The 26,170-nt window shown below is 39.2% G+C and overlaps 1 protein-coding gene across 9 annotated transcripts in view; it reads right to left on the bottom strand.

Moving 5' to 3' along the window:
* The window catches only part of FRY (FRY microtubule binding protein), a 445,796-nt gene that overhangs the window by 112,325 nt on the left and 307,301 nt on the right, over positions 1 to 26,170 (bottom strand). For all 9 annotated transcript variants that reach the window (XM_043576463.1, XM_043576388.1, XM_043576406.1 and 6 more), the window contains 6 exons: positions 18,406 to 18,577; positions 16,911 to 17,043; positions 13,359 to 13,466; positions 4,839 to 5,097; positions 3,399 to 3,581; positions 549 to 635 (listed from right to left, as the gene is read on the bottom strand). In XM_043576463.1, the coding sequence (XP_043432398.1) occupies positions 549 to 635; positions 3,399 to 3,581; positions 4,839 to 5,097; positions 13,359 to 13,466; positions 16,911 to 17,043; positions 18,406 to 18,577 (942 nt within the window). The remainder of the gene's footprint in view (positions 1 to 548; positions 636 to 3,398; positions 3,582 to 4,838; positions 5,098 to 13,358; positions 13,467 to 16,910; positions 17,044 to 18,405; positions 18,578 to 26,170) is intronic.

The raw sequence follows: 26,170 nt of genomic DNA, 5'->3' as shown, positions 1-26,170 counted from the left end.
TTTCAGGAAATTAAAGTGTGCCAATATGCTCTTGAAAAAGAAAGAATCTATTTGCATAGCAGATAAGGCTGTCCTATAGTCAGAGTCCAAGTAGGGTCAAGTGCCAGTCCTGATGCTTCTCTCTGTGTCACTATGGTGCTGCCCCTATATATTTTTGTGTTTAGTACCTATGAGGGTTGAAAAAGATAATGTTAAAGCATGCTGTAAACTGTAAGGCACCATATATAAGTCACATACAGTGTTAAGCATAATAAATAAAGAGAATTAACTTTCTTAAAGAATCCTGAGCAATTCTTCTTGAAATTGCAGTTTGCAAAATATTATCTATATTCCTGAGGCTCAAATTTTGTTTGAAAATTATCTGGATGTTTCCTCAGCTAGTATCTGAAAAGCCTGTCTTGTTTTCATAAGTACTGTTGTGTCAGTTTATTAATCTGACATAAAACCCCAGCATTCTGCCACAGCATTTTTCTTTGTCTCTCTTTGCCAGACAGATCCAGAGCTTGTACTTAAGAACAGTTAGGAATCAGGATCAAATGTGTACTTACCGAATCTGAAACTGCTACATGAATGAAACTTTCGAGAATGGAAGAACTTAGCTGATCCATGACATCAATCATAGGCCTGTCATCGTCCTGTACGAAGGGTCGGCAGTTACTCTCCATGGGAAAATGAATCCTTCCCACCCACCCCACTGCCTTTGTTCAGTACACGAAGCAGAACAGCTTGCAAGATAGTGATAAGGGTTTTCTGATGGAAAAGTGAATGCCAAGATGGTGAAATGTGTAGATTAAATTCCCTGTGAGTCTGAGTTTAGTCTTTCAAGTTTCAGTGGAAGATAATTAGAGCTCTAACTTCACAGTGTACTGAAAAGACATATACTTGAATTTCAAAAAATCATGCGTGTACACAAGGATCTAAACAAACACTCGTGCCATACGTCATCCCTCAGAGTGTTCACGTTGTTGTTAATTTTAAGGAATGAAAGCCCCACAAGAATATGCTTTGCCGGACCACTAAAATGCTGCATCCATAAGTCACTCATCAGCAAAAATAACTGATAAATTGTTGACTATGATTGAATTTTAGTTCCAAAGAAAGTGCAATGGAGACTGACCACATACTCTGCGGTATCTATGTTGTATAAGCTATTTAGTAAAAGAAGCAAACTACAGGGTATAGGAGAGAGTATCTTATTGAAAATTCTTCTATACAAATAGCATATATACATATGTATATATATGGATATGTGTATGTTTGCCATCCTTTATTATAGAGAAGCTCAGAAATATCAAATTATTTACTTTAAAAGCCTTCAGGAAAGGGGCGCCTGGGTGGCACAGTCGGTTAAGCGTCCGACTTCAGCCAGGTCATGATCTCGCGGTCCGGGAGTTTGAGCCCCGCGTCAGGCTCTGGGCTGATGGCTCAGAGCCTGGAGCCTGTTTCCGATTCTGTGTCTCCCTCTCTCTCTGCCCCTCCCCCATTCATGCTCTGTCTCTCTCTGTCCCAAAAATAAATAAACGTTGAAAAAAAATTTTTTTTAAAGCCTTCAGGAAAGCCTCGGGTTGTCATTATTCATGCATGAATGAGAATGGTTTCAAAAAAAAATTGTGGTTGGAAAAAAAAAGCACAAGCTCAAAGATTGGACAGATTGGTGGTTTCAGGGTGGGTGAAATGCACGAAGGGAATCACAAGGTATAAACTTCCAGTTACAAAATAATAAGTTATGGGGGTGTAGTGCACAGCATGGGGACCATAGCTGATGATACCATCCTGCATATTCGAAAGTTGCTAAGACAGCAGATTGTAAAAGTTCTCATCACAAGAAAAAAATTCTCTAACTCTGTATGGTGACACATATTAACGCTACTTATTGTAGGGATGATTACACAATGTAAACAAATACACCTGAAACTAATATAATGTTGTATGTCAATGTCACCTCAATAAAAAAATTATACAAAGCTGGGGCTGGTCCAAGAAAGTAACATATGAGGAATGTTTTTAATGCAGTCCTGGAAAAGCAGTTAAGAGCATGGGTTTTATACCTGAAACTAACGTAACAATTGTATGTCAGCTATACTTAGAAAGAACACGGGGCTTCGGGGGTTTCAATTCGGGCTCTGTTGCATCCTCACTGTTGATTTTGGGTAAGGTACTGAATTTCCCTAAACCACAATTTCCGTAACTGTACACTGTGGATAATAACACTAATTCTTAGGTGATCGTGAAAGTTAAATGAGATACTATGTGTAGAGCACAACACAGTGCCAGACACATCCATGGTAATCATTGTTATCATTACTATCATAGTTAGAGACTTAACAGAGTTTTACCAAACTACAGTATGTCTTAGACATTCATTCACCAGAAACCACAGCTGTCCTAAAATGTATCACAAAGCTATCTGAAGAAAAGTGAACATAACGCACTGTGATGGATTTGAAAATATTTGGTAAAGACAATGGCCATTTCATGGGTCATAAAACCAAGATCAGTGATTTAAACCCAGAAAATGGAAAGCAGCATTTTTCGAAGAAGTATGGGGCACAAAAAACTGGTCCTTCTCCCATCGACCTAGGTACTGGGATTGGCCACCTGGGCTCACAGGCAACATGCCTTAACATTAGAACAAGGATGTAGAGCACCTGACCAAGCGTGGAGGTTAGCTGGCCGATAATGCTTAATAATAGGCTCGTTTCTCTGATCTCAGGGGACACTTTTTTGCGATGGCATTTTCTACAATTACTGATGCAACTAAACAAATTTCAGTCAGCCACACTGTTTGATGCCTTGATCATTTTAAATGGAACTCATTATTTTCTCAAGTTCATTCTCTAGTATAAATGTAATAATATCTTCTTAATTTGATGTTTGCTGAACATTATTGGGAAGAATGATCTGGGGGTGTCTAGGTGGCTCAGTCAGTTAAGCGTCCGGTGTCAGCTCAGGTCATGATCTCATGGTTCGTGGGTTCGAGTCTTGCATCGGGCTCTGTGCTGACAGCTCAGAGCCGGGAGCCTGTTTCGGATTCTGTGTCTCCCTCTCTCTCCACCCCTCCCCCAGTCACGCTCTGTCTCTCTCTCTCAAAAATAAACATTTAAAAAAATTTAAAGAAAAAGAAAAATGATACATAACTGAATCTTAAAATTCTTCACTTCTTAACCAAGCACCACCTCTTACAGAATCAAGAGTGGTCTTTTTCTATTGCTCTCAGAATATATAACTCATACAGATCAAGAATGTTATTTCATAATCAAAACCCCATGACGAATCAAAAATTATTTCTTGACATGTGCGAACGGAAGGACAGAAAACAATAATGCATTATTTACAGGTTTTAATCTAAACTTCAAAAGAAAGAAATGAATTGGAAAATTCAGAAGGATAATCCATACCTCCGGTTGACCCAGGGCAACAAATAAAGCTCGAATTTCCTTGAGTATTAAAACGGACAGTTTGCGTGTGGCCACCTGGAAACTGCAGAGTAAAACCAGAGCAAAGCCTTCCACGGCGTGAAGAACACTGCAGTGGGGACCTCGCTCCGACTGAATTCTGTGGCTGGAGCCATTTGGAATTAGCTGTCATGTAATGAGAACACATTGTATATTCAGAAAAATAACAATCGAGGAGGAAGAAAGTACTCACATGCGCATCTTTCGGCACATGTGACCTTGAAATATTAAAATAAATTACAGTGGCTTCTAATCAGACAGGAGTATAAATTCATTATTATTCATGACAGCACAGATCTCTCTTTTCTTTAGATCAATTGTTACTTTGAAATACCATCAACCATCTGTTACCTCTGATAAGAAATAACTTTCAAAGGCAATTAATATTAATAAGAACAAAACTGGTTCTATTCATATACTGTTGGCAATTATACCATAAATTCAGTCAAAGTGGACTAATTTGTTTTTAGCCAGATTCCCTATGGACTTTGGGAGACCGTTCAATTGCATTTTCAAACATTTACTTCCTAATCACACTTATTTACTTGCATTTGTGTTAGATTCTAATCTAGGTTTGTGCGTGCTTATGAGATGGGTTCTCAAAGTTTCCGAACCACGACCAAGTGGGTCTGAAACAAAAGCAAGCCAGACAACAGGGCAGATTCCACATCCATTTCAGGTTTTCCCTTTGACGAGCACATGCAATCCTTGTTTCTCTCCCTCCCGTGTGTACAACACACAAGGAAAGAGGAATGACCTAGGATCTGGATCCTGGCTCTTCCCTCAGCGCTGTTGTGCTTCCCTGAGGCTCCGCCTTCCCCAGACTCGCAGCTGTGTTCTTCCCTCGCCAGGCCCTCTCTCTGCTCATTCGATGCCAAGTCACCGCTGCCCCTGCTCTCCTGACAACACTTCTCCTCAACCTGCTCTTGATAACGTTGTCATTAATTTTTGCCATTTAGGACTGATTTGTGAAAGAATAAAGAGACCACAAGGTTGCATTTTCTTCTCTGTGGATATGGGGCAGGCTAGGAAAAACAAAACAAAACTAGTGGGCAGCTAACTTTCATATATGCATATCCATGCTGGCTCAGTAGCCATGTCTATAGCCGTTTGCTCTTACAGATGTATAATCATAATTCTTGGAAAAGAGCGATTTCTACTCCCTTAATGGTTTTGTGAATGTTAACAACTCTAACCTGATAACGTATCAGCCCTGAGTTTCCCAGTCACAGTTTACACGGATGGAAAAATTAAGGGCCACCACAGGGCAGAAAGTTCCTAGGTGGCTGGAAGAAAGAACGCCTAAGTTTCTCCGAGCTGTGACGCGTTTACATGTGTACTGTATTAGGGAATATAAAGTGGTGGGAGGAGTGTGAAGATTACCTCTGAATTTCTGATCTTGCCGGCTTGTTCGTAGACTTTTCCTTGAGTTTGTGTGACCAGTTTCCACTGCGTGAGCAGCTGGAGCAGTAACTTCAGGGACGAATCAAGGAGCGTGTGGTGCATGTCATTTACTTCCCGGAGTAGGAAGTTGGTAAAGCCAAACAGTACATCTTCTCTCCAGTCTGAGAAGTCAACAAGTAAACCCTGAAGAGAGTTTTGTGCAATGTGTCGCAGTTCATCGTCCATATGAATAGACAGCCTGCAAAATGAGTCAAAAAAAAATAAAGGGATTTAGTTTATTAACTTTTCTTCTAGATCTGTGATTGAACAAATACAGGCCTCTGTTTTTCCTTGTGTCTCAAAAATGGGTCCCCCCCAGGGCCCCTGGGTGGCTCAGTCGGTTAAGCATCTGACTTCAGCTCAGGTCATGATCTCACAGCTGATGGGTTCGAGCCCCACATCAGGCTCTGTGCTGACAGCTCGGAGCCTGGAGCCTGCTTTGGATTCTATATCTCCCTCCCTCTCTCTGCCCCTACCCCCTTCACACTCTGTCTCTCCGTCTCTTAAAAAATAAATAAACATTAAAAAAAAATGGTTCACTCTTCCATATACTCTTCATCCGGCTCCCCTAATGTGGACACCTTATATGACCATGGTACCTTTATCAAAGCTAAGGAATAGGTGCAGTGCTATTGACTAAACTACAGATTTTATTCAGCTGTCACCAGTTTTCCACTAATGTCCTTTTTTTTCTGTTTCAGGATGAAATCTAAAATATTACATGGCATTTAGGTGCATCTGAATAACTTTTTAATACATTATTGACTATAGAAGAAATTAGTATCAAACCCTGTCACTTTTAAGGATAAAACAACTGAGCACCAGAGAAGCTAAGGGACTCATCTGGAAGTTCAGTGAAAATGATCAACTAAGGGTGAGATCAATGGTCCACAATTTTGCCCCACCAAGGGAGATGCGGTAATGTCTGGAGACATTATTGACTGTCACAACTCAGAGAGTGCTACCAGAAGTTCTCTAGTAGTTAGAAGCTAGTGATCTGGCCAAACATGCATGGGCCAACTCCCTACAACAAAGAATTATCTAGACCAAAATGCTGACAATGTCAAGGTTGAGAAAACCCAAGTCAACTGGAGAATGTCAGGGTATTGGTGGTTTAACCTAGAGTATCATAATGATACTGAATCTTGACATTGTATTAACCATCAGTTAATGTAATGTTGTATAGATTCTTCTATTCATTTATTTAAGACACAAATATTTTTGAGACTCTCCTGAGATGCAGACGTAACAGCCCTTAGGATATCGAGGTCAGTATGGTTGTGCCAATTGGGTAGGGTGCTTGTAGGAGCCAGGGGTGAGATGGTGTTGGAAAGGAAGCAGAGACAGCTTGGCAAAGGGTCTGTGGGCCATGCAGGGAGGCAATACAGCAGGGAAGGGGTGAGGTGTGTGTGCTCTGGAATCAGAAAGCCTGGATCAGTGTCTTGCCTCTGTCAGTTACTAGCTATGTGACCTTGTGCTAGTTACTCAATCTCCCTAAACCTCAGAGCCTCATTTGGAAAACAGGGACAATAACTATACTCGTATTTCATGAATTTGTTGTGAGGTTCATTACGATGACCCATGTATGGCATATGGCACCACAAGGAGGGTGTGGTAGGCACTCAGTAACTGTTAGCTATTATTTTTTTTTTTAAATTTTTTTTTTAAACGTTTATTTATTTTTGGGACAGAGAGAGACAGAGCATGAACGGGGGAGGGGCAGAGAGAGAGGGAGACACAGAATCGGAAACAGGCTCCAGGCTCTGAGCCATCAGCCCAGAGCCCGACGCGGGGCTCAAACTCACGGACCGTGAGATCGTGACCTGGCTGAAGTCGGACGCTTAACCGACTGCGCCACCCAGGCGCCCGTGTTAGCTATTATTATTAGGAAAAAAAAAACTGTATCTTGAAAGTTATAGGTGATATAACATGATTAGATTCACATCTGGAAAAAAAACAATAGGCAGATATACGGAGGAGAAGGCTTAGAGAAGCAACCAGAGGCAGGACAGAGACCAGCTAGGAGGTCACTGCTGTGACTTAGGCAACAAGCGGTGGGGGCCTGACCCAAGGCAGAGGAGTGGTAAGGAAGGAAGACAGAGAGATCAAAGACACTGAGGGGATCATATTTCTAAGGACTCAGCAGCCTGGAGGCATTTAGTGTGGGAGAAGAAAATGGCTAAGTCACTGAGAGCGCCCCCAAATGATCGATATTCTCCTCAATGAAAGGGAGGAAACATTGGGACCCAGAGTGGTTAAGGAACTTCCTCAAAGTCCAGGATTCCAATCTAGCACATCTAACCCTTAATCCGGTTTTCTGCAAAAAAACCCAACTCTGGTACAGTTCTATATTTTTGAATAAACATGGTTTCAAAAATTCGATAAGCAAACACCTTTCATATTCTCTAAAGCATAAAGGACACTACTTGGTCCAAATTTGACAATATAAACCAAATTTGACCAATACAAATTGGTCTAATTTGACAAGCAAAAGCTTGTTAATGAGCAGATATATACCAAGTCAGGGAAAATGTATTTCCTGTTCCAAAAGCAAGTGACGTTCTACAAAGACGCTGGAAAGGAAGATCTAGCTATTTCTTCTGGTTAGACTTGCCCCACTCAGTCTACAGTTCTTAAGGAGGTCACAGTGACTGAAAGAAAACAAAGATGCCCTTACCCTGAGCTTCCAGTTGAGGACTGGCCAAACTTACAAACTTTGTAAAACAAAGAAAGAACTTACAAACTTTCTTTGTATTTTAATCAGCAGCTTATTAAGTGTAATCTGTAACACATAATATCTGAGTTAAAGCTGGGGTTAAGGGCCTGAGGCCCCCCTCATATGGGAAGAAACATTACTCTATAAGCACCCCTGAGTCATTCTGCAGCCCATGGTTTAAAAAAACATTAGTTTATAAAACAACGATTGAAGTCATCTTCCCATCTTAAGTTCATGATTCTTATTTATTGTATTTACACTATCTATGGTCCTGAATGTTTGAAAGATTAAGCTTCTGCAAATGACAAGCCACGTTTAGGATGGGAAAAACAGGCACTCAGTAAACATTAACTGATGGTAACGTGCCAGTGCAGAGGACCTGGAGGCCCCACTTTCAGTGATCCAGAGGGGCTGAGCCGTGTGATCACGAGGGCATGGGCTGCTCCCACAGACCGTTATTGAATAAGTAAGGGTGTGGCTTAAAAGGGGAAAAATCAGAACCTGAGCAAGGCCACCTTCTTGGTTGGTCAGACCAGATAAATGACTTTTAATGGAAAACACTTTCATAAAGATGAGCTCAGCTTCACATGGGGTCAGCTTAGTACTTTTGAATAACCTTGTTGTGTTAGAGGTACACGAATGAAAAGGGAGTGATTCCAAGTTCACAGACTATATCCAGAAGAAAAAGATCCATTAGGAGAAACAGCCCCTTCTAAACTATGACAGGAAAAACAAAAGGTTATTAGGAAAAGGTGAGGAACCTGCTGCCCTATAACGTCAAGGGCAGCAGAGGGAAAGATGGTTTTATTTATTATTTATTTTTTAAAAATGTTTGTTTATTTTTGAAAGAGAGTGCAAGAGGGGCAGAGAGAATGGGAGGGAGACAGAGGATCCAAAGCAGGCTCCACGCTGTCAGTGCACAGCCTGACGCAAGGCTTGGACTCAAAAACCATGAGCTCATGACCTGAGTCAAAGTCAGATGCTTAACCCACTGAGCCATCCAGGTGCCCTGGAAGGATGGTTTTAAAGCGATGCCCAGGAAACCATGGTTTCCAAAAGTAGGAATTTGCCGACAGGTGGGTGGTTAGCCTTTGTAATAATTGCCAGAAGTGGCTGGAATTTCCTCTCTGCAGGTGTTAAACAATGAACCTGCAACTATTTACAGTGCTCCGAATTGCATCTCAATGAAAAGAAATTAAAATTAAAGAAATAAGATTAAGTGGTTTATTGAGGCAATACATGCAATTGAGACAATAGTTCTCAGATACTCAAAACAACTAGCCACCTTGCACTATACAGACACACACTGAAAGGTGAATAAAAAAATGGTATATGATAAATATTTTTCAAGTACCGCAGAAGATTGTGAAACTGTGTACACATTACCTCATCAATCTCCACAGGTTATAAGGAAACACTGCATAAAAAGTGTTTATCTGTCATTTTGCATCAAACCAATGACATGTGTCACTGCCATTCGGCTTTAGGAAAATTCTGTACATCGGGCAATGGATTTTACTCTTCTGAAGTCCAAATCTCTTTCTCTGAAAATAGGACTAAATATGTGCCCAGCTTTCCTTAACACAATGTGTCTGAAAATGCATTGTACATCATGGCATAATATTTTATGCAAATGCAAAAATGCCTAAAAATAATAACTCACATTTGCTGAGAGTTTACTGTGTTGTAGGCACTATGTGAAGTGATTTATACGCATTATTTGATTCTAACAACCTTATGACAAATTATTCGAAGGGAAAGGTAGACCATGAACAGCAACCCCTTAATGCATAAGCCATGCTGTGGGAAGTGACAGAGGAGAGAAGCCTGTATGCCATTGGGGAAAAGGTCCTTCCTGTGGTCAAGGGACAGAGCAGGAAACATCTGGGAGAACAGTTAAGAGAAAAATGATGCCCATGGCCAAGGACACAAGTAAGTTCCCCTGCTATGTGGAGAATCCCAGGGGTACCCAGACAGCTGGGAAGGGCAGTCTTTGTGAGCGCAGGAAGGAAATTCTCCCCAGGGATCTTATCATGATGTCAGGACAGCCAGCGTGGCTTCCATGGAGCCCAACTAGAAAGATTCTTCACACAGCCATTATAAGTGGGCTGAGGGATACACATAAAATCAGAAACGTAGTAGCTTGGGGAAAGGGGTTTGCCAGTTCATTCCATACACCATTGTCCTGCTAAACATACTATTGTTAGTCTGAAATTAGAGTGTCTGTGGTAATGTAGTCATTACCTGAAATGCTGGCAAGGGGCTCTGGGGACAGTCACGTGGGACATATCCTTGAAACTCCTTATTCAGGGAACTGAGCTTGGGCGGGTCAAGGGGTGAACAGGGAACTGGCAGGAATGTTGGTCTTATTTTGCTAGTTTTAAAGAAAAGCAAGTTTTTCTCCAGTACAATGTACCATGGATGCGACCACGAAGCATCTGAATTAAAAGGTCCCATACCTCTCTGACTAGACTGTATATTGTCTCAAGAGTCAACTCAGTCCCAATGCGATTGACGATGGGGGAATAAAGTAACTATAGACGTGAAACCCACATTTATTGCTATTGAATTTCTTCATTTTGTCCCTTGACCCTCTCTCAAGGAGGTCTGAAGGGGCTCATTTGCTCATAGGTTAACAGGACCCGGTGTGTAGGTCGAGCACTCCAAGTTATCCTTCCCTTGAGGAGAATAGCCTCCAGCTTCTTTTAAAGTTTATGAAAAAGGTCTCTTCACAGGCTTCCCATATAAGTCCAGTCATTTTCCTGATTTCTAAGACTTGAACTCTCAAGAATGTTTATTTGCTCTTTCCCCTCATAAAAACAGTACCCATTGCTTTGGGCTTTGTAAGAATGTACGTAATAATAAACACGATGCACCATAAATAGCACTGACATTCCAACCATGTCTAAGAGAATTCCCTTCTGGCATGCCTGGCACCATGGTCAGCAGAATTCAGGCGTCCCTGGATTCAGTGATCAGAGTGATTCCAGAGGTAAGAGTCCACCCCACAGAGTCACGGCAAAATAGATTCAGAGAGTGTATCTGAACGCTGCATGACATTTCAAAAACTTTGTATTCCAAAGGCCTTAGCGCGTGTAATCTTCAGCAATTAGAACTTCACTGACACCAGTGAACTTTCCTTCTGCTTCAATCGAACTGAAAACTGCCTTTTCCCTGCTGACACATTTTCCCTTGGGTGCACCAAAGCGCTCGTCTATGACATTTAGCCTTCTCAACAGCCTTATGAGATAGGCGGTATTATTCCAGCTTCATCCAAGGCAAAAAGGCCGAGGGGCTACATAATTTGTCTAGATCACATGGTTAGTAAAATTGCAGAAGCAGGATTGCAAAATCCAGGGTTTTCCTGTGATTCCATTTCGTTCCCATTTTTTTGGTACTTCCTCCAAATCTCTCAGATGGTGGTCTCTTGTCTCTGGCTAACAGGCCATGACAAGCGGTCCTCTGTCCCCTGATTTCTCACTGCCACATCCAGCCCTTCCGCTCGGCAACCCCTCCTCTGTGTGAACACTTGACTCCTACTCACTCACGTCCTCCATTGCTGTCCTTGGCATACCGACCGGCTGCTCACATACCTTTCGGGGTAACCTTGGCACCTGGCGCCTGCTTCAGAGCTTTTCTTTACCCTCAGTCTTTGCCATCATCGTGGGATACTCAAATATTAACAGGATTTGAGTCTCTTATCCCTCAGCTTCCCTTATCCCCAAACCACCATGCTTATTATTCTTTGGGATTCTACCCTTTGTTCCTCCTTGGATCTTCTCACCCAGAGCTGGAAGCCCCTCTTTGATCCAGGCTTATTTTTCCTTCCTTTCCACTGCTTCCCTGCTTCCAACGAATGTGCTCTTTGTTCACATTCTGGTTGTTAAGCTGCAGCAAAAGCCTAGGCTGTACCTTTTTTTTTAACGTTATAATCTTCCTAAAATAGGTCCTAAACACGGAATGGAAGAAAGAAGGGTGCGTGGTGTGGAGGCTGCTGATTACAGGAAAGAAGAGGTTACGGGTAGCAGTGACCAAAGCCAGCTAGGAGGGTGGATGGCTTTGGCCAATGAGCACCAGGGCTTGCGACAGTGGTTTTCAAAGTAACAGATCTTCAGTTAGTCTCACAATCCAGCACCATCCTGTGTTAGTGGTGACTGGCAGAAGGAAAGGGGGTAGTTTTGTCTATGGTTGGAAGACAGTAGGCTACAAAAGATATTAACTGATGGCAAGGTGCGAACAATAGGAGTCCATATTGGCCCTCCAGAGGAGAGGGCGTGATGACCACAATAACCAGGAACATGGTGCTCTGGGGAGATACTCTGAAGCTGTGGGATAGCCACTGGTGGTCTGTAGTCATGTGGGATGAGGGCTTGGGTTACTTTACTTGATATTGATGAGAAGGGTGCTCTCCAAGGGCTAGTGAATGTGGGTAAATGGGGGTCATGCGTAATGCATCTTTAATTCAGTCAGTGTTAGTATTTGTTAAATTATTTTTTGTTAACTTTATTTATTTTTGAGAGACAGACAGTACAAGCGGGGGAGGAGCAGAGAGAGAGAGGGAGACACAGAATCCGAAGCAGGCTCCAGGCTCCGAGCTGTCCGCACAGAGCCTGACGCGGGGCCTGAACCCACACACTGCGAGATCATGACCTGAGCCGAAGTTGGACACCTACCCGACCGAGCCACCCAGGCGCCCCAGTCAGTGTTAGTGTTTGTTATCCTCCTCTGGGCTTTCCTCTGTGCCACCATTATCAGATTAACCAGACTAAACTAATATTTTTTATAATATTATTCTCGCTTAAAACTGCATTGGTCCAAATTCCTCAGCTAACAGTAAAGATTATCTAAAAATTTACCACTCCAGTCTTATTTCTATGCCTTTTAATCATTGACTTTTATATTCCTTTTTCTTTATTTTTTCAAGTCAAGGAGGACTTGTGTTCTTTCTCATCCCACTCCCTTCATGCACCCCATTCCTAATGATTTCACATTCTAAATTGCTTTTAAGTAACGTCACTTTTGATTTTTAATTTAAAGGCACATAACTGTCAACTAGGGCTTCAGATCAACATGTGGAAATTATGCTTATTTAAAGGTATCAACATAATTTCACTCAAAGCAAATTCACTTGAGGTTCTAGCTGGACTGAGAATTCTTATGGACAAATGTTGGGAGGGTGATAAATGTATGGTTTGGGGCAGATTTCTGAAGCACTAAAATTAGCTAAGCACTTTGGCTCCTGAGGGGTCTGTGGGCCTCAGACCGGGAATCAGACCCTGAATGAACTCTTCTCCAGGAAGACCCACCTCCCCATTCCCCAGGCCTACCTCTGTGCCTTTCTGTCATCACTCTCTTTATCATTCTGGGTTCTGTGTCAAGTTTCACCTTCTCCCAGAACTGATTTGCTGACTTCCTTAGTCCCCAGTAATCCCCCTGCCCACTGAACTCATGTGTCACACTTCAGGTGCTATTAATGTGCACAATTTCAGGCCTTGGATAGTTGGTTACCTTATGTACTTATGTATTTGCTTCTAATTTGGATGTGAAGCTCCTTGAATAGGAGGAAAAAAAGCAAAAAACATTTCTTTATTCCCCCTTGCCTATACATAGTACCCAGAATAATGCCTCATTTAGTAAAATCTGTCAATTTTTTAATAATCATTCTTTTTGCTGTTGTCGTTAAGAATCATGACAAAGGATTATAATCAATTGGATCGAATAAACCCACTGCAGCTCTCACTTACCTAGCCAGCAAGTCAATAAGTTCAAGTTTTGACATGCCATCAGGAAGGAGTCGAGGGATAGCAGCAACACAGGTCCTGAAAAGATCTATTTTTGGCTTTCTCTCACCCCTAGAATTTGAAAACAAGCATGGGTCAAAGGCTACAAAAAGTTAAAAAAAGAATCAATCCAATCTGTGAAAAAGGACTAGAATCCAGGCCTTCTGAATCACTGCCTGGTATTTACTGCACATGTTTCTCAAAAGTTTTTGACCTTTATAGCTTGGCCTGTTCTAAGGGAACTCAGAAAGATTTAAACGTTGGAGGTATATATCTAAAAGGACAAATGCCAATGTCAACAGCATTCTGCCATTGAGTCTGCCATTCAGTTGGGTTCCATGGGGTTTGGTCCCTGTGGACTGCATTTAAAACACTGAATTCGCTAACATGCCTAAATGCATCAGCGTGTAAAAAGCACACTGCACTCATTCCTGCATTCCGCATTTAAAAATGGGATTTTAGTGTGTACAAGGCGTAGTGCCTCTAACGAGCACAACATCTGGAAGCTTGTCTCTCTAGCAAGTTATATTTCTCTTCTGGAGTCCCCACTGTCATTTAAAAAAAATTAGCGCTTCTAAAAATAAGCCTTTCATAATGTCAGGTAAACTCCTGAATTCTATATGGTTGCGCATCCAATTCTGGTTTGTAAAATTACACTGATGAGCCTGACCTCTATGGAGATTCCTTCCCTCTTTTTATTGTCTTGACAATATGAATGCTTAAAGATAACTAGTGTCTTCTATATTCTGCTGTAAAATCTGAAGGAACGCTACATTTTGTGAAAAATTATTTCCATTTTGAGTTGCTTAAATAGGTAACTGATTCTTAACCACATATTTTGCCAATAAACTTTATGAAAAAACTCAACCACCCATCAAATCCTTCAAAAAACCTAAGTGATGAAATATAACAACATACTTAAATTCTGATAATTCAGTCTTCTGAGAATAAATATAAAACTGTCATGAAATTAGTGCTATTGTAGGACACAGAGACAATGATGAAAGTGCAAAGTAGCATAAAGTCATTCTTTTTTGGAATATTAACTGCGGTCAGAACAGAAATGCAGCAGGCAGGATCCTCCCTGTCTATAATCAGACAGAAATTCTGCTCTGTGACATTACTTTTTTGCACGGCTTTGTTTAGGTCTGTGAAGAGTGAATACAAAACTGTTTATGTGGAAAATAAAACACAAATATGTTGACTTCACAAATGCTCTGCTTTTGCAGAAAGTTATAGGATTGTTTTCTCTCCTTTTCCATAGTCCTTTCTGCATAGTCCTCCTTGTACGAGGACTGGAGAAGGAGCCATTGCACAGTGGGTTTCAATCAACTGAAGGGAGGAGGAGTCTTCAAGTGCCATCCTCAATAACTGTCCAGAGTTAGAGCTTAGTGATGGCTCCTGATCACTGGCAACACGGTGATTTGTTTAAATAGCTCTTCTGGCTTGCTCACCAGATGTTTTCAACAGCTGGGATTATTTTCCTATCTGCTGGAAAACAGATGACCCTGCTGGCCTGAAGTATAAGGCAGATTCCACGAGGCCTCCAAGCTGATAAAAGAAGCCCAGATTAGAAACTCTAATGGGTACATGATTTCCTTCTCCTACTGCAGTCCTTGCTTTCTGGGCTTTTATAGGAAGCAAGTGAACTTCCCCCTCCCCCCATAACATAATTTTTATTAATAGGTATTATTATTGTCTTCTAGCACGTACCACAAAAGGGATGAGGAACGGGAATGGAGCAAATAGAATGCTTAATGTTCAAGTTCATATCCTAAGCAGAACGTGGCAAAGCGGAGGATTGCATATCAACCGCAATGATGGTTTCTGTTAGTGTGGTGTGGACCTTCCCTGTCTTGTCCTAAATGCTTATGTTTCCCTGGTGTTTCTCTTTGTCTTCTGGAAATGTGGCAATGAATTATTTCCTGCTCCAGGATCTGCCTCAAAATGTAGCATAGAAAGTATTCCCAGCCCTGTTTTGGGGTCTTATGATGACTGAATAGGCAAAGTAAAGAATCATCTTAGAAAAAGTTTAAGGTATTGGTTAAAATACAAACAAAATGTTTACAGTTACATTTAAACCTGTACCTTTTTATGGTTTTGAATATACCATTTTGGTCCTGACCCTATCTTAGGATCTCTTGATTATCAATACAGTTTTCAAGTTTTTCTTTACCGTTTTTCAGGCAAACAACCATATGGCAGAAGTTTTAGAAACACGTCTTTTATCTTCTACATTATCAATTGAAAATTGCTTCAATATGTTAAAAAAGAATGTACTAATGACGTTAAAGGTTGACAATCTGTCCATTTATGAGGTTGGAACTGGAGCTAGAGACAATACATTTGATGTTATTCATCTTGGTCAATTTTAATTTTTGCGATCATTTAGGGTGAAATCTAAAGCAACGTGATCATTTAAAACAAATGACTGGCAAGCTGCAGGATAATATGCATTGTATAATCCCATTTTTGTACAACAAATACATATATGCATATATTTGTGTCGACGTAAGGAAAGTTCCTAAAGGAATCACGCTGAGTCAAGCAATGGTCGTAGATTTCAAGTGGAGCTCTGAGGAGGAGGTTTTAATTTTAACTTTAGATACTCCCAACTATGTATTTAGAATAATTCTGTATGTTTTACTTTGTCTTATCATGTATTGTTTTGTTTTGTCATACTTCATTTTTGAGGTGCCTGCCATTGCAATAAAAATACACACCCACAACATGAATTTCCCTGTATAGGTAACAGTTTTCCAACACACTGTGGTGTTTGGAACTGGAAATGCTGAGGAACAAAGGAAACTTTCCCGGTTATATTTTTGGAAACTTACGCCACAGGTGCCACGTATAATTTAATTCACAGTCCAACAACAAAGTCTGAACTTTCTTGAAGTGTGAAGTTATAGCCTAATCCTAGTTCCTGCCGTAACGAATCAAAGCAGCAAATGCAAGTTGCATGAGTTTCTTCTGCAGAGCTCTAATTACAAAGCTGCATCTTAGATTTGGGCTGAGCACATTGGATTTCAAATGAAGAGTTACATTCACAACTATAAATTATTCTTCTAAGATTCAGTATTTCTATGACACAGTCGCATAGAGACTATTAGGCACATGGAACGCTCACGGTTCAGGAACAATCACTAGAAACAAGTGAATTTGAAATTTATAAAGATGGAATGTCTGTAAACTGGTGATGTCACTCTGGCACGCAGGCAGTGACAGAGCTAGCTTGGGAGCAACTTGTGGACCACTGAGAGTCTTGGCCTCCCGTTTCTAACTTACTGGCCTAAGGACACTCGAAGTATAACTGAAATCGATCAATCTCAGGTTTGACCTTATTTTCAGCCTTAGTCAAATATCGTCAAGGTACGTTTTTACTATCCTTGGCACTTCTCAGAACTCTGATGCTAGGAAGAGCAGAACAAAATAGGGAATAAATGGGAAAAATCTCTGCTGGTACATTTTGGCTAATTAATCCTTCACTGAAAACTTAGTCCTCACTCTACTCACGTGATCATGTCTTCAGGTTCTTTGTTTAGCATCTGAACATTCGTTAGCATCATACACCTTCCCACTTCTTTATCGAGGTGCCTTAAAATGTTGTCCACAGCTTTTCGTACTTGGGAGTAATACAAGGACATTCCTGGAAAACGTGCATTATGGTTACATCTTTGACTAAATCCATCAAGGAATGAGATCCTAGTTTGTTCCTCCCCTATGACATGTTTTTACTGAAGACCATCTATGGGTCAATGACTTCATTAAGCAGATTCCAGTTCAATCTAATTTCTGTAGAATGCTTGGTATAGTGTCCTGGACTTGGTAGGTGTTCACCGAATAATCACTTAAATTTAATAAATAGGAATTCTCATACCTCAAAGGGAAATGCTTTCCCGAAGAGTTAAAATAAAAAGGAAATAGGTAGCTTTGCTTTAGAATTTTTATGTTTTTGGTTAGTACAAGAAAATTCACCATCATTACTGATGATGTGAATAAAGAATAATTGTTATTTGGGGTTGGGATTTTAATAAGTTTACTGTTCTCTGAAATTTATGTATAGATTTTTTAGTAGAATAAACAAAAATGGCTTTACATCACAAATTTTAAAATGAAGTAAAACCTATTTTAGCTATAGTATTTTTACTGTTCTCATTAAATATAGTGTCAATGTTCTCCAGTGGAAGCCAAATATATGTAGCCTATGTGTATTTCATGTATGTATATGCATTTCATATATTTATGTATATAATACAAATGAAAAGCAAATTGCTTTGCATTTAAAATTTGTACTTTAACGAAATAATTACTAATGATTATTTTTTCATATATTAAATCTTTCTGAACTCATTTGAGCATTTCCTAATTAAAGATAAACATTTGAAGCAAAAAGTCTCCTCAAATTTCCCTCAGATCTTTGACAGAGGAATTATTTTAACAAAGTTTGTAGGTTTTAAATTCAAGTATTCAACAAGAAAGAAACAAATGCAAAAAATCACCTCTTTGGATTAAGATAGCTAAATTAAAAAGAAAATAGTCTCATGTAGGCTAAACCCACAATATGACCTGGCATGTGTGGGATGTGAAATGTTTAGAACAGGGATTTAACTAATGTTACTGAAAAAAAAAAAAAGAGGGAAAGGAAGTATAAAGATGAATGAACTAACAAATGAATATTTATATGGTTGCTTTTTAAACAGGATATCTACCAAAGGACACAGATGTCTCAGAAATTTACTGTAAAATGTAGATAATCAATATTAGAAGTTTGAAAAGACCATAGATAAAAGTCTAACATTTAAATGGCAAAATGTTTACCAGGAAGTTCCAGAAAGTTTAAAGGGCAGTAAAACAAAGCACAGCATGAATCATTCAAAACAATTAATGTTGGAATGTTACAGCTACTTGTATAAAAATGTTTTAACAGTGTACCTCACTGAGGGTAAGTATCCATTGGTCATTAGAAGGGCTTACCAAGGCCCACCTCTAACACATCTCTGAGACCCACCTATCATTTTGGCTTCTTCTTCAGTTAGCGTTTTACTCAAATATGTTTTCTTCACTCTCAATGTGTTTCCTGAAGGGAGAACAGCTCCTGTCACCGGCATGGGGGGTTCACCGTCTTTCTGCTGCAAGCTGTCGGCTATTACTAAGAATGCCCGTAAACCAATGTTCATTCTCTGTAAGAGATAATGTGTTCATAATAAAAAGAAAAACCCAATTATTGTAGTGGAATTAAACCATCAGCCTTTGAGAGAAGTCAGCATGGCTTGCTATCCAGATTAGTAAGAGAAAGTAATTTAAAAGGCACAAGAATTTAGGCCAAACCTATGAACGTTAAATTGAGTTTCTGCCACTATTTGTTGGCACAGCAGAGGAAGACAACTGGAAAGATTTTCACCCTATTTGGAGGGTACGTTTGAGAGGGTCATGCTCATCCTGTTTGGGGAATCCTGGTGAACCTCAAAGGGAAAGGCATTCATCCTCTGGAGCAGCTGCAACTAAGGGAAACTGAGGTAAACAAAGGGCTCATAGGTCTCCTGAGGGAGAGAGATGCCCTGTGTGTTAATTCACAAAGACTGAATGAAAACAAACAGGAGTTACAAATGTGAATCACAAAATAAAAATGGTCTGCTCTGAATTGCAGGTTGATGACTCTTGATTCAAAAAGACTGGCAAGTTTGAAAATAAATTTTAAAAGTTCAATGCCGCTGAACTTGTTACTGATAAAAAACACATGGGCTTATAAGAAGAAATGCCATTCGGGGCCAGATCTTTATCATTCTCAGGCTCAGGTAAGGCATAATAGTGGCTCTGAAAGATGACTGAGAGATAGTTGCTACCAGTAGCAATGTCTTGAAAGGTCAGAAAGTACTAAAACATCTGTACTTCCTTAACAGCCATGTGTGATGCGTTTATACTCAAATTTTCATGAAGTAATACATGAATACACATTACATGAAGTAATGTTTCCAAAGCAGGCTACTACCTAACAGCAGAAAATAATAATTATTGCTACCAACAACGATACTCTAGTTATAATTTACTGAGCCCCTAAAATCTATCCGGAACTGCTCATTAGTTCTCATTTCAAAAACAGCCATGCAAGGAAAGTGTAATTATTCCTATTTTTCAGGTGAAGAAACTGAGGCCATACAAGAAGTAGGTGGGAAGCTATACCCAAGTCAAGTTTGCCCCAGTTGCCTATTCTGTGATATAAGATTATATCCTATAACAAAAAAACAATACAGACTTCTTTTCATTTTGAAACCATTCAAGCTTCAAGGGACACTGATATTTTAACCAGGATTTGGTGAACAATTTTCTGGCTCATTGGTGCTGATCCAATGTGTACTTTATGATTTTATAGCCTTCAATAATATGCTGTCTCCAGTTTCTAGAAGGAAACAGTATTAACTTTAAAAGATTTAACTGTGTATTAAAAGTCCATTCATTTCCTCATTCATTTTAGTAGTTCATGACATGTATTCTAGGCTTATGTATCTTTCTCAAGACATAGTAGTGTTTTGGGTGAGGAAGTGGAATGTTCAATTCGGGAAATGCAATGCAAATAGAATAACTGTGGATTGCTGTCACTGGCCAAGTCTGTTATTTGCAAGTGGTATATCCAATTTATGAACTGCCCTGGCCAGTTCTCTGAGTTTTCCTTTCCTCTGGATAACACTGGGACATATATTTTCAATTTAGCTTCACAATTTCTTTTTGTATTCTATGTAGTTTTGCATCGTACCTCTCCATTTTATTATTTGTCTACTCTTAGGAAATTATTTAACTCTTCTAAGTCCAAGTCTCAGCTTCCTTTCTATAAAATGAAGATAGTGATACCTAGTGATCACGCAGGGCTATGGTAAGGATTAATGCCTGAAAAGTTCCTGCTGGTAATTATATATTCTTAGGTTTGAATCTACACTTGATTTTTTAAAAGTCAGGTTTATAGAGACATAATTTGCACAGAGTAAAACATACACAGTTGCACAGTTGAGTTTTGAGAAACTTATATAGTCAGGTAACTGTCATCACATTCAAGATATAAAGTTATTTCCATCATCCCCAAAAGTTCCCTCGTGCCTCTTTAGAGTCAGTCCACTTTCCATCCCAGCCTCTGACGGTCATTGTCTAATTTCTGCCTTCTAGTATCTCACCTTTTCCAGAATGGGATGGAATAGTACATAGTCTTTTGTGTCTTGCTTCTTTCACATAGCATCAAGCTTTTGAGACGTTGTTGCAATAGAAGTCATTTGTTCCTTTGTTTGTTTTCATTGCTGAATAGTATTCCACTGCATTGATGATGCACACAACTTGTTCAGCCACTCACCAGCTGTTGAACATGAGTTGCTTTCCTATGTTTAGTTATATCAATAAAGCTTATTCTAAAATGTATAGGGAAAGTATAAGGAATGAGGATAACCAACAGAATGCTGAAAAAGAAGAAAAAAATTGGAGGACTAGTATGTCCTCATTTAAAAATGTTTATTCTATGAATAAATATTCATAGAAACCTTTTTGGAACTTTTGGAGCTTTAATTTCTCTTGGATAAATACCTTGGAGTAGAAATGGTGGATCATACAGTAAGCGTATGTTTAAATTTAAAGGAAATTGCCGAACTGTTCTCTAAAATGGTGGTGCCTTTTTGTGTTCTCACCAAAGTAGTATCAAGTTCCAGGTGCTCAACATCCTTCTCAGCACGTCTCAGTGTGGTTTTAACTTACATTTCCCTCATGACTAATGATGTTGAACATCTTTTCATAGGTTTATCGGTCATTTGTATGTCTTCTTTGGGGAAGAGGCTGTTCATTTTGCCCATTTAAAAAATGGAGTTCTTACTGTTGAGCTGTGAGAGTTCTTTATATCCTAGATACAAGTGCTTTATCGATATGTTATGCAAATAGTTTCTTCCCAGTCAGCTACTCTATGCTTTATTAACAGTCTCTCTTAAAGTGCAGACACATTTTATTATGATGATGTTTGATTTACCAATTTTTTTTTTGTAATTCATGATTTTTATGTCCTAAGAAATTTTTGTCCACTCAAAGATTACAAAGATTTTATCGTATGTTTTCTTCTGGAAGATTTATAATGTTGGATTTTACACTTAGGTTTATGATACATTTTGACTTAATTTTTGCTTACTGTGCAAATTATGGGTTGAACTTCATTATTTTGCAAGTGGATGTCCAATTGTTCAGCACCATTCATTGAAAAGGCTACCCTTTATCCATGGAAATAACTTGAAAATGTTGTTGAAAATAAAGTGGCCATATATATGTGGGTCTATTTTTGGAGTCTCTTTTCTGTTCCATTAGTCTTTAAAATCACTTTTCTGCCAGTACTACGCTATTGTAGCTTTTCAGTATGTTTGGAAATCAGGACATACTAGTCCTCCAATTTTTCTTCTTCTTTTTCAGCATTATGTTGGTTATTCTAATTACTTATACTTTCCATATAAATTTTAGAATAAGTTTATTGATTTCTATACAAAATGCTATAAGGATTTTAACTGGGATTATTAATGGGATTATCGTTTAACATATATAGATTAATTTGGGGACAACTGACCTTTTTATAGTCTTAAATCTTTCAGTCCACAAATAGTATTTCTCTCTGTTTATTTGGGTTGTCTATGATTTTCCTCAACATCTTTTACTTTTCAGTACACAAATCTTATACATAATTGTTAGCTTTAGTGCTAAATGCTTTGTTTTCATTGCTGTGATAAATTGTTCAATTTCTTTTTTTTTTCTTTTTTTAATTTACACCCAAGTTAGTTAGGATATAGTACAATAATGATTTCAGGAGTAGATTCCTTACCCATTTAGCCCATCCCGTCTCCCACAACCCCTCCAGTAACTCTCTGTTTGTTCTCCATATTTAAGAGTCTCTTATGTTGTCCTCCTCCCTGTTTTTATATTATTTTTGCTTCCCTTCCCTTTTGTTCATCTGTTCTGTGTCTTAAAGTCCCCATATGAGTGAAGTCATATGATATTTTTCTTTCTCTGATGAATTTCACTTAGCATAATACCCTCTAGTTCCTCCACGTAGTTGCAAATGGCAAGATTTCATTCTTTTTGATTGCTGAGTAATACTCCATTGTATATATATACCACATCTTCTTTATCCATTCATCCATCGATGGACATTTGGGCTCTTTCCATACTTTGGATACTTTTGATAGTGCTGCTATAAACATTGGGGTGCATGTCCCCCTTCAAAACAGCATACCGGTATCCCTTGGATAAATACCTAGTAGTGCAATTGTTGGGTCACAGGGTAGTTCTATTTTTAATTTTTTGAGGAACCTCCATACTGTTTTCCAGAGTGGCTGCACCAGCTCACATTCCCACCAACAATGCAAAAGAGATCCTCTTTCTCCGCATCCTCACCAACATCTGCTGTTGCCTGAGTTGTTAATGCTAGCCATTCTGACAGGTGTAAGGTGGTATCTCATTGTGGCTTTGATTTGTATTTCCCTGATGATGAGTGAAGCTGAGCATTTTTTCATGTGTCGGTTGGCCATCTGGATGTGTTCTTTGGAGAAGTGTCTATTCCTATCTTTTGCCCATTTCTTCACTGGATGATTTGTTTTCTGGGTGTTGAGTTTGTTAAGTCTTTATAGATTTTGGATACTAGCCCTTTATCTGATATGTCATTTGAAAATATCTTCTCCCATTCTGTTGGTTGCCTTTTAGTTTTGCTGATTGTTTCCTTCACTGTGCAGAAGCTTTTTATTTTGATGAGGTCCCAATAGTTCAGTTTTGCTTTTGTTTCCCTTGCCTCTGGAGACATGTTGAGTAAGAAGTTGCTGCGGCCAAGATCAAAGAGGTTTTTGCCTGCTTTCTCCTCGAGGATTTTGATGGCTTCCTGTCTTACGTTTAGGTCTTTCATCCATTTTGACTTTATTTTGCATATGGGGTAAGAAAGTGGTCCAGGTTCATTTTTATGCATGTCGTTGTCCAGTTTTCCCAGCACCACTTGCTGAAGAGACTGTCCTTATTCCATTGGATATTCTTTCCTGCTTTGTCAAAGATTAGCTGGCCATACGTTTGTGGGTCCATTTCTGGGTTCTCTATTCTGTTCCATTGATCTGAGTGTCTGTTTTTGTGCCAGTACCATCGTGTCTTGATGATTACAGCTTTGTAATACAGCTTGAAGTCTGGGATTGTGATGCCTCCTGCTTTGGTTTTCTTTTTCAAGATTGCTTTGGCTATTCAGGGTCTTTTCTTGTTCCGTACAAATTTTAGGATTGTTTGTTCTAGCTCCGTGAAAAATGCTGGTGTTATTTTGATAGGGATTGCATTGACTATGTAGATTGCTTTGGGTAGTATCGACATTTTAACAATATTTGCTCTTTCGATCCAGGAGCATGGAATCTTTTTCCATTTTTTTTTTTTGTGTCTTTTTCAATTTCTTTCATTAGGTTTCTATAGTTTTCAGTGTATAGATTTTTCACCTCTTTGGTTAGATTTATTCCTAGGTATTTTATGGTTTTTGGTGCAATTGTAAATGGGATCGATTCCTTGATTTCTCTTTCTGTTGCTTCATAGTTGGGTGTATAGGAATGCAACCAATTTCTGTGCATTGATTTTATATCCTGCAACTTTTCTGAATCCATGGATCAGTTCTAGTAGTTTTTTGGTGGAATCTTTTGGGTTTTCCATATAGAGTATCATGTCATCTGTGAAGAGTGAAAGTTTGACCTCCTCCTGGCCGATTTGGATGCCTTTTATTTCTTTGTGTTGTCTGATTGCTGAGGCTAAGACTTCCAATACTATGTTGAATGACAGTGGTGAGAATGGACATCCCTGTCTTGTTCCTGACCTGAGGGGGAAAGCTCTCAGTTTTTCCCCATTGAAGATATCAGCGTTTGGTCGTTCATATATGGCTTTTATGATCTTGAGGTATGATCCTTCTATCCCTACTTTCTTGAGGCTTTTTATCAAGAAAGGATGCTGTATTTTGTCAAGTGCTTTTTCTACATCTATTGAGAGGATCATGTGGTTCTTGTCCTTTCTTTCATTGATGTGATGAAGCACATTAATTGTTTTGTAGATATTGAACCAGGCTTACATCCCAGGTATAAATCCCACTTGGTCGTGGTGAATAATTTTTTAATGTATTGTTGGATCTGGTTGGCTAATAATCTTGTTGAGGATTTTTGCATCCATGTTCCTCAGGGAAATTGGTCTATAGTTCTCCTTTTTAGTGGGGTCTCTGGTTTTGGAATCAAGGTCATGCTGGCTTCATAGAAAGAGTTTGGAAGTTTTCCTTCCATTTCTATTTTTTGGAACAGCTTCAAGAGAATAGGTGTTAACTCTTCCTTAAATGTTTGGTAGAATTCCCCTGGAAAGCCATCTGGCCTTCCACTCTTGTTTTTTGGAGATTTTTGATTACTAATTCGACTTCTTTACTGGTTATGGGTCTGTTCAAATTTTCCATGTCTTCTTGTTTCAGTTTTGGTAGTGTATATGTTTCTAGGAATTTGTCCATTTCTTCCAGATTGCCCATTTTATTGGCGTATAATTGCTCATAATATTCTCTTATTATTGTTTTTATTTCTACTGTGTTGGTTGTGATCTCTCCTCTTTCATTCTTGATTTTATTTATTTGGGTCCTTTCCTTTTTCCTTTTGTCAAACTGGCTAATGGTTTATCAATTTTGTTAATTCTTTCAAAGAACCAGCTTCTGGTTTCATTGATCTGTTCTACTGATATTTTTGGTTTCAATAGCATTGATTTCTGCTCTAATCTATATAATTTCCTGTCTTCTGCTGGTTTTGGTTTTGGCTGTTCTTTAAGGTATAAGGTTAGGTTGTATATCTGAGACCTTTCTTCCTTCTTTAGCAAGGCCTGGATTGCTATATACTTCCCTCTTATGACCGCCTTTGCTGTGTCCCAGAGGTAACATTGTTCGGTTTCTAATTGTTCATTACCATAATATAGAAATACATTGATTTTATATATTTATGTTTTTTTTTTTTTTTTTTTTTTTTTTAAGTAGGCTCCTTCCCAACTTGGGGCTTGAACTCATGGCCCTGAGATGAAGAATCTCAAGCTCTACCAAATGAACCAGCCAGGTGCCCCTCTATATTTATCTTGTATCCTACAAACTTTCTAAAACATTTTTTAAATTATTTTTATTTTTGAGAGGCAGAGAGAGACAGAGCGTAAGTTGGGGTGGGGCAGAGAGAGAGGGAGACACAGACTCTGAAGCAGGCTCCAGGCTCTGAACTGTCCGCACAGAGCTCAATGCAGGGCCTGAACCCACGAATGGCAAGATCATGACCTGAGCCAAAGTTCGACGCTCAATTGACTGAGCCACTCAGGCACCCCTATCCTACAAACTGTCTAAAATAATGTAGTAGCTAAGCCGATTTTCTGTAGAGTCTTTGGTAGTTTCTACATATGCAATCATGTTGTCTGTGAATAAAAAGAGTTTTGTTTCTTCATTTCCAATCCTTATGCCTTTTATTTCTTCTTTTTGTCTCTGGTGCTGGCTAGGACATCCAGTTACATGTTATTTCAGGTCATGACAAAAATTAGAGAAATGGATGACCTAGAAACTTCTCACAGATGAGTAAGTTCTTATGATGATGAAGATGCATATAGAAGCCATCTCAGTCTGAACTAAAATGGGACACTTATCTGGAAATTATTGAACTGTTGAGTGGTGATGCACTATAAACTTCATAGTAAGATAATCATTTACATCTCTAGGCACTGTTCCACAAGCTATTTCCAAAATATGATTTAAGACA

The sequence above is a fragment of the Prionailurus bengalensis genome, chromosome A1 (assembly GCF_016509475.1).
Source record: "Prionailurus bengalensis isolate Pbe53 chromosome A1, Fcat_Pben_1.1_paternal_pri, whole genome shotgun sequence".
Taxonomy (NCBI): Eukaryota; Metazoa; Chordata; class Mammalia; order Carnivora; family Felidae; genus Prionailurus; species Prionailurus bengalensis.
The sequence above is the reverse complement of the archived record's forward strand: the minus strand, read 5'-3'. Positions and strand labels throughout refer to the sequence as shown.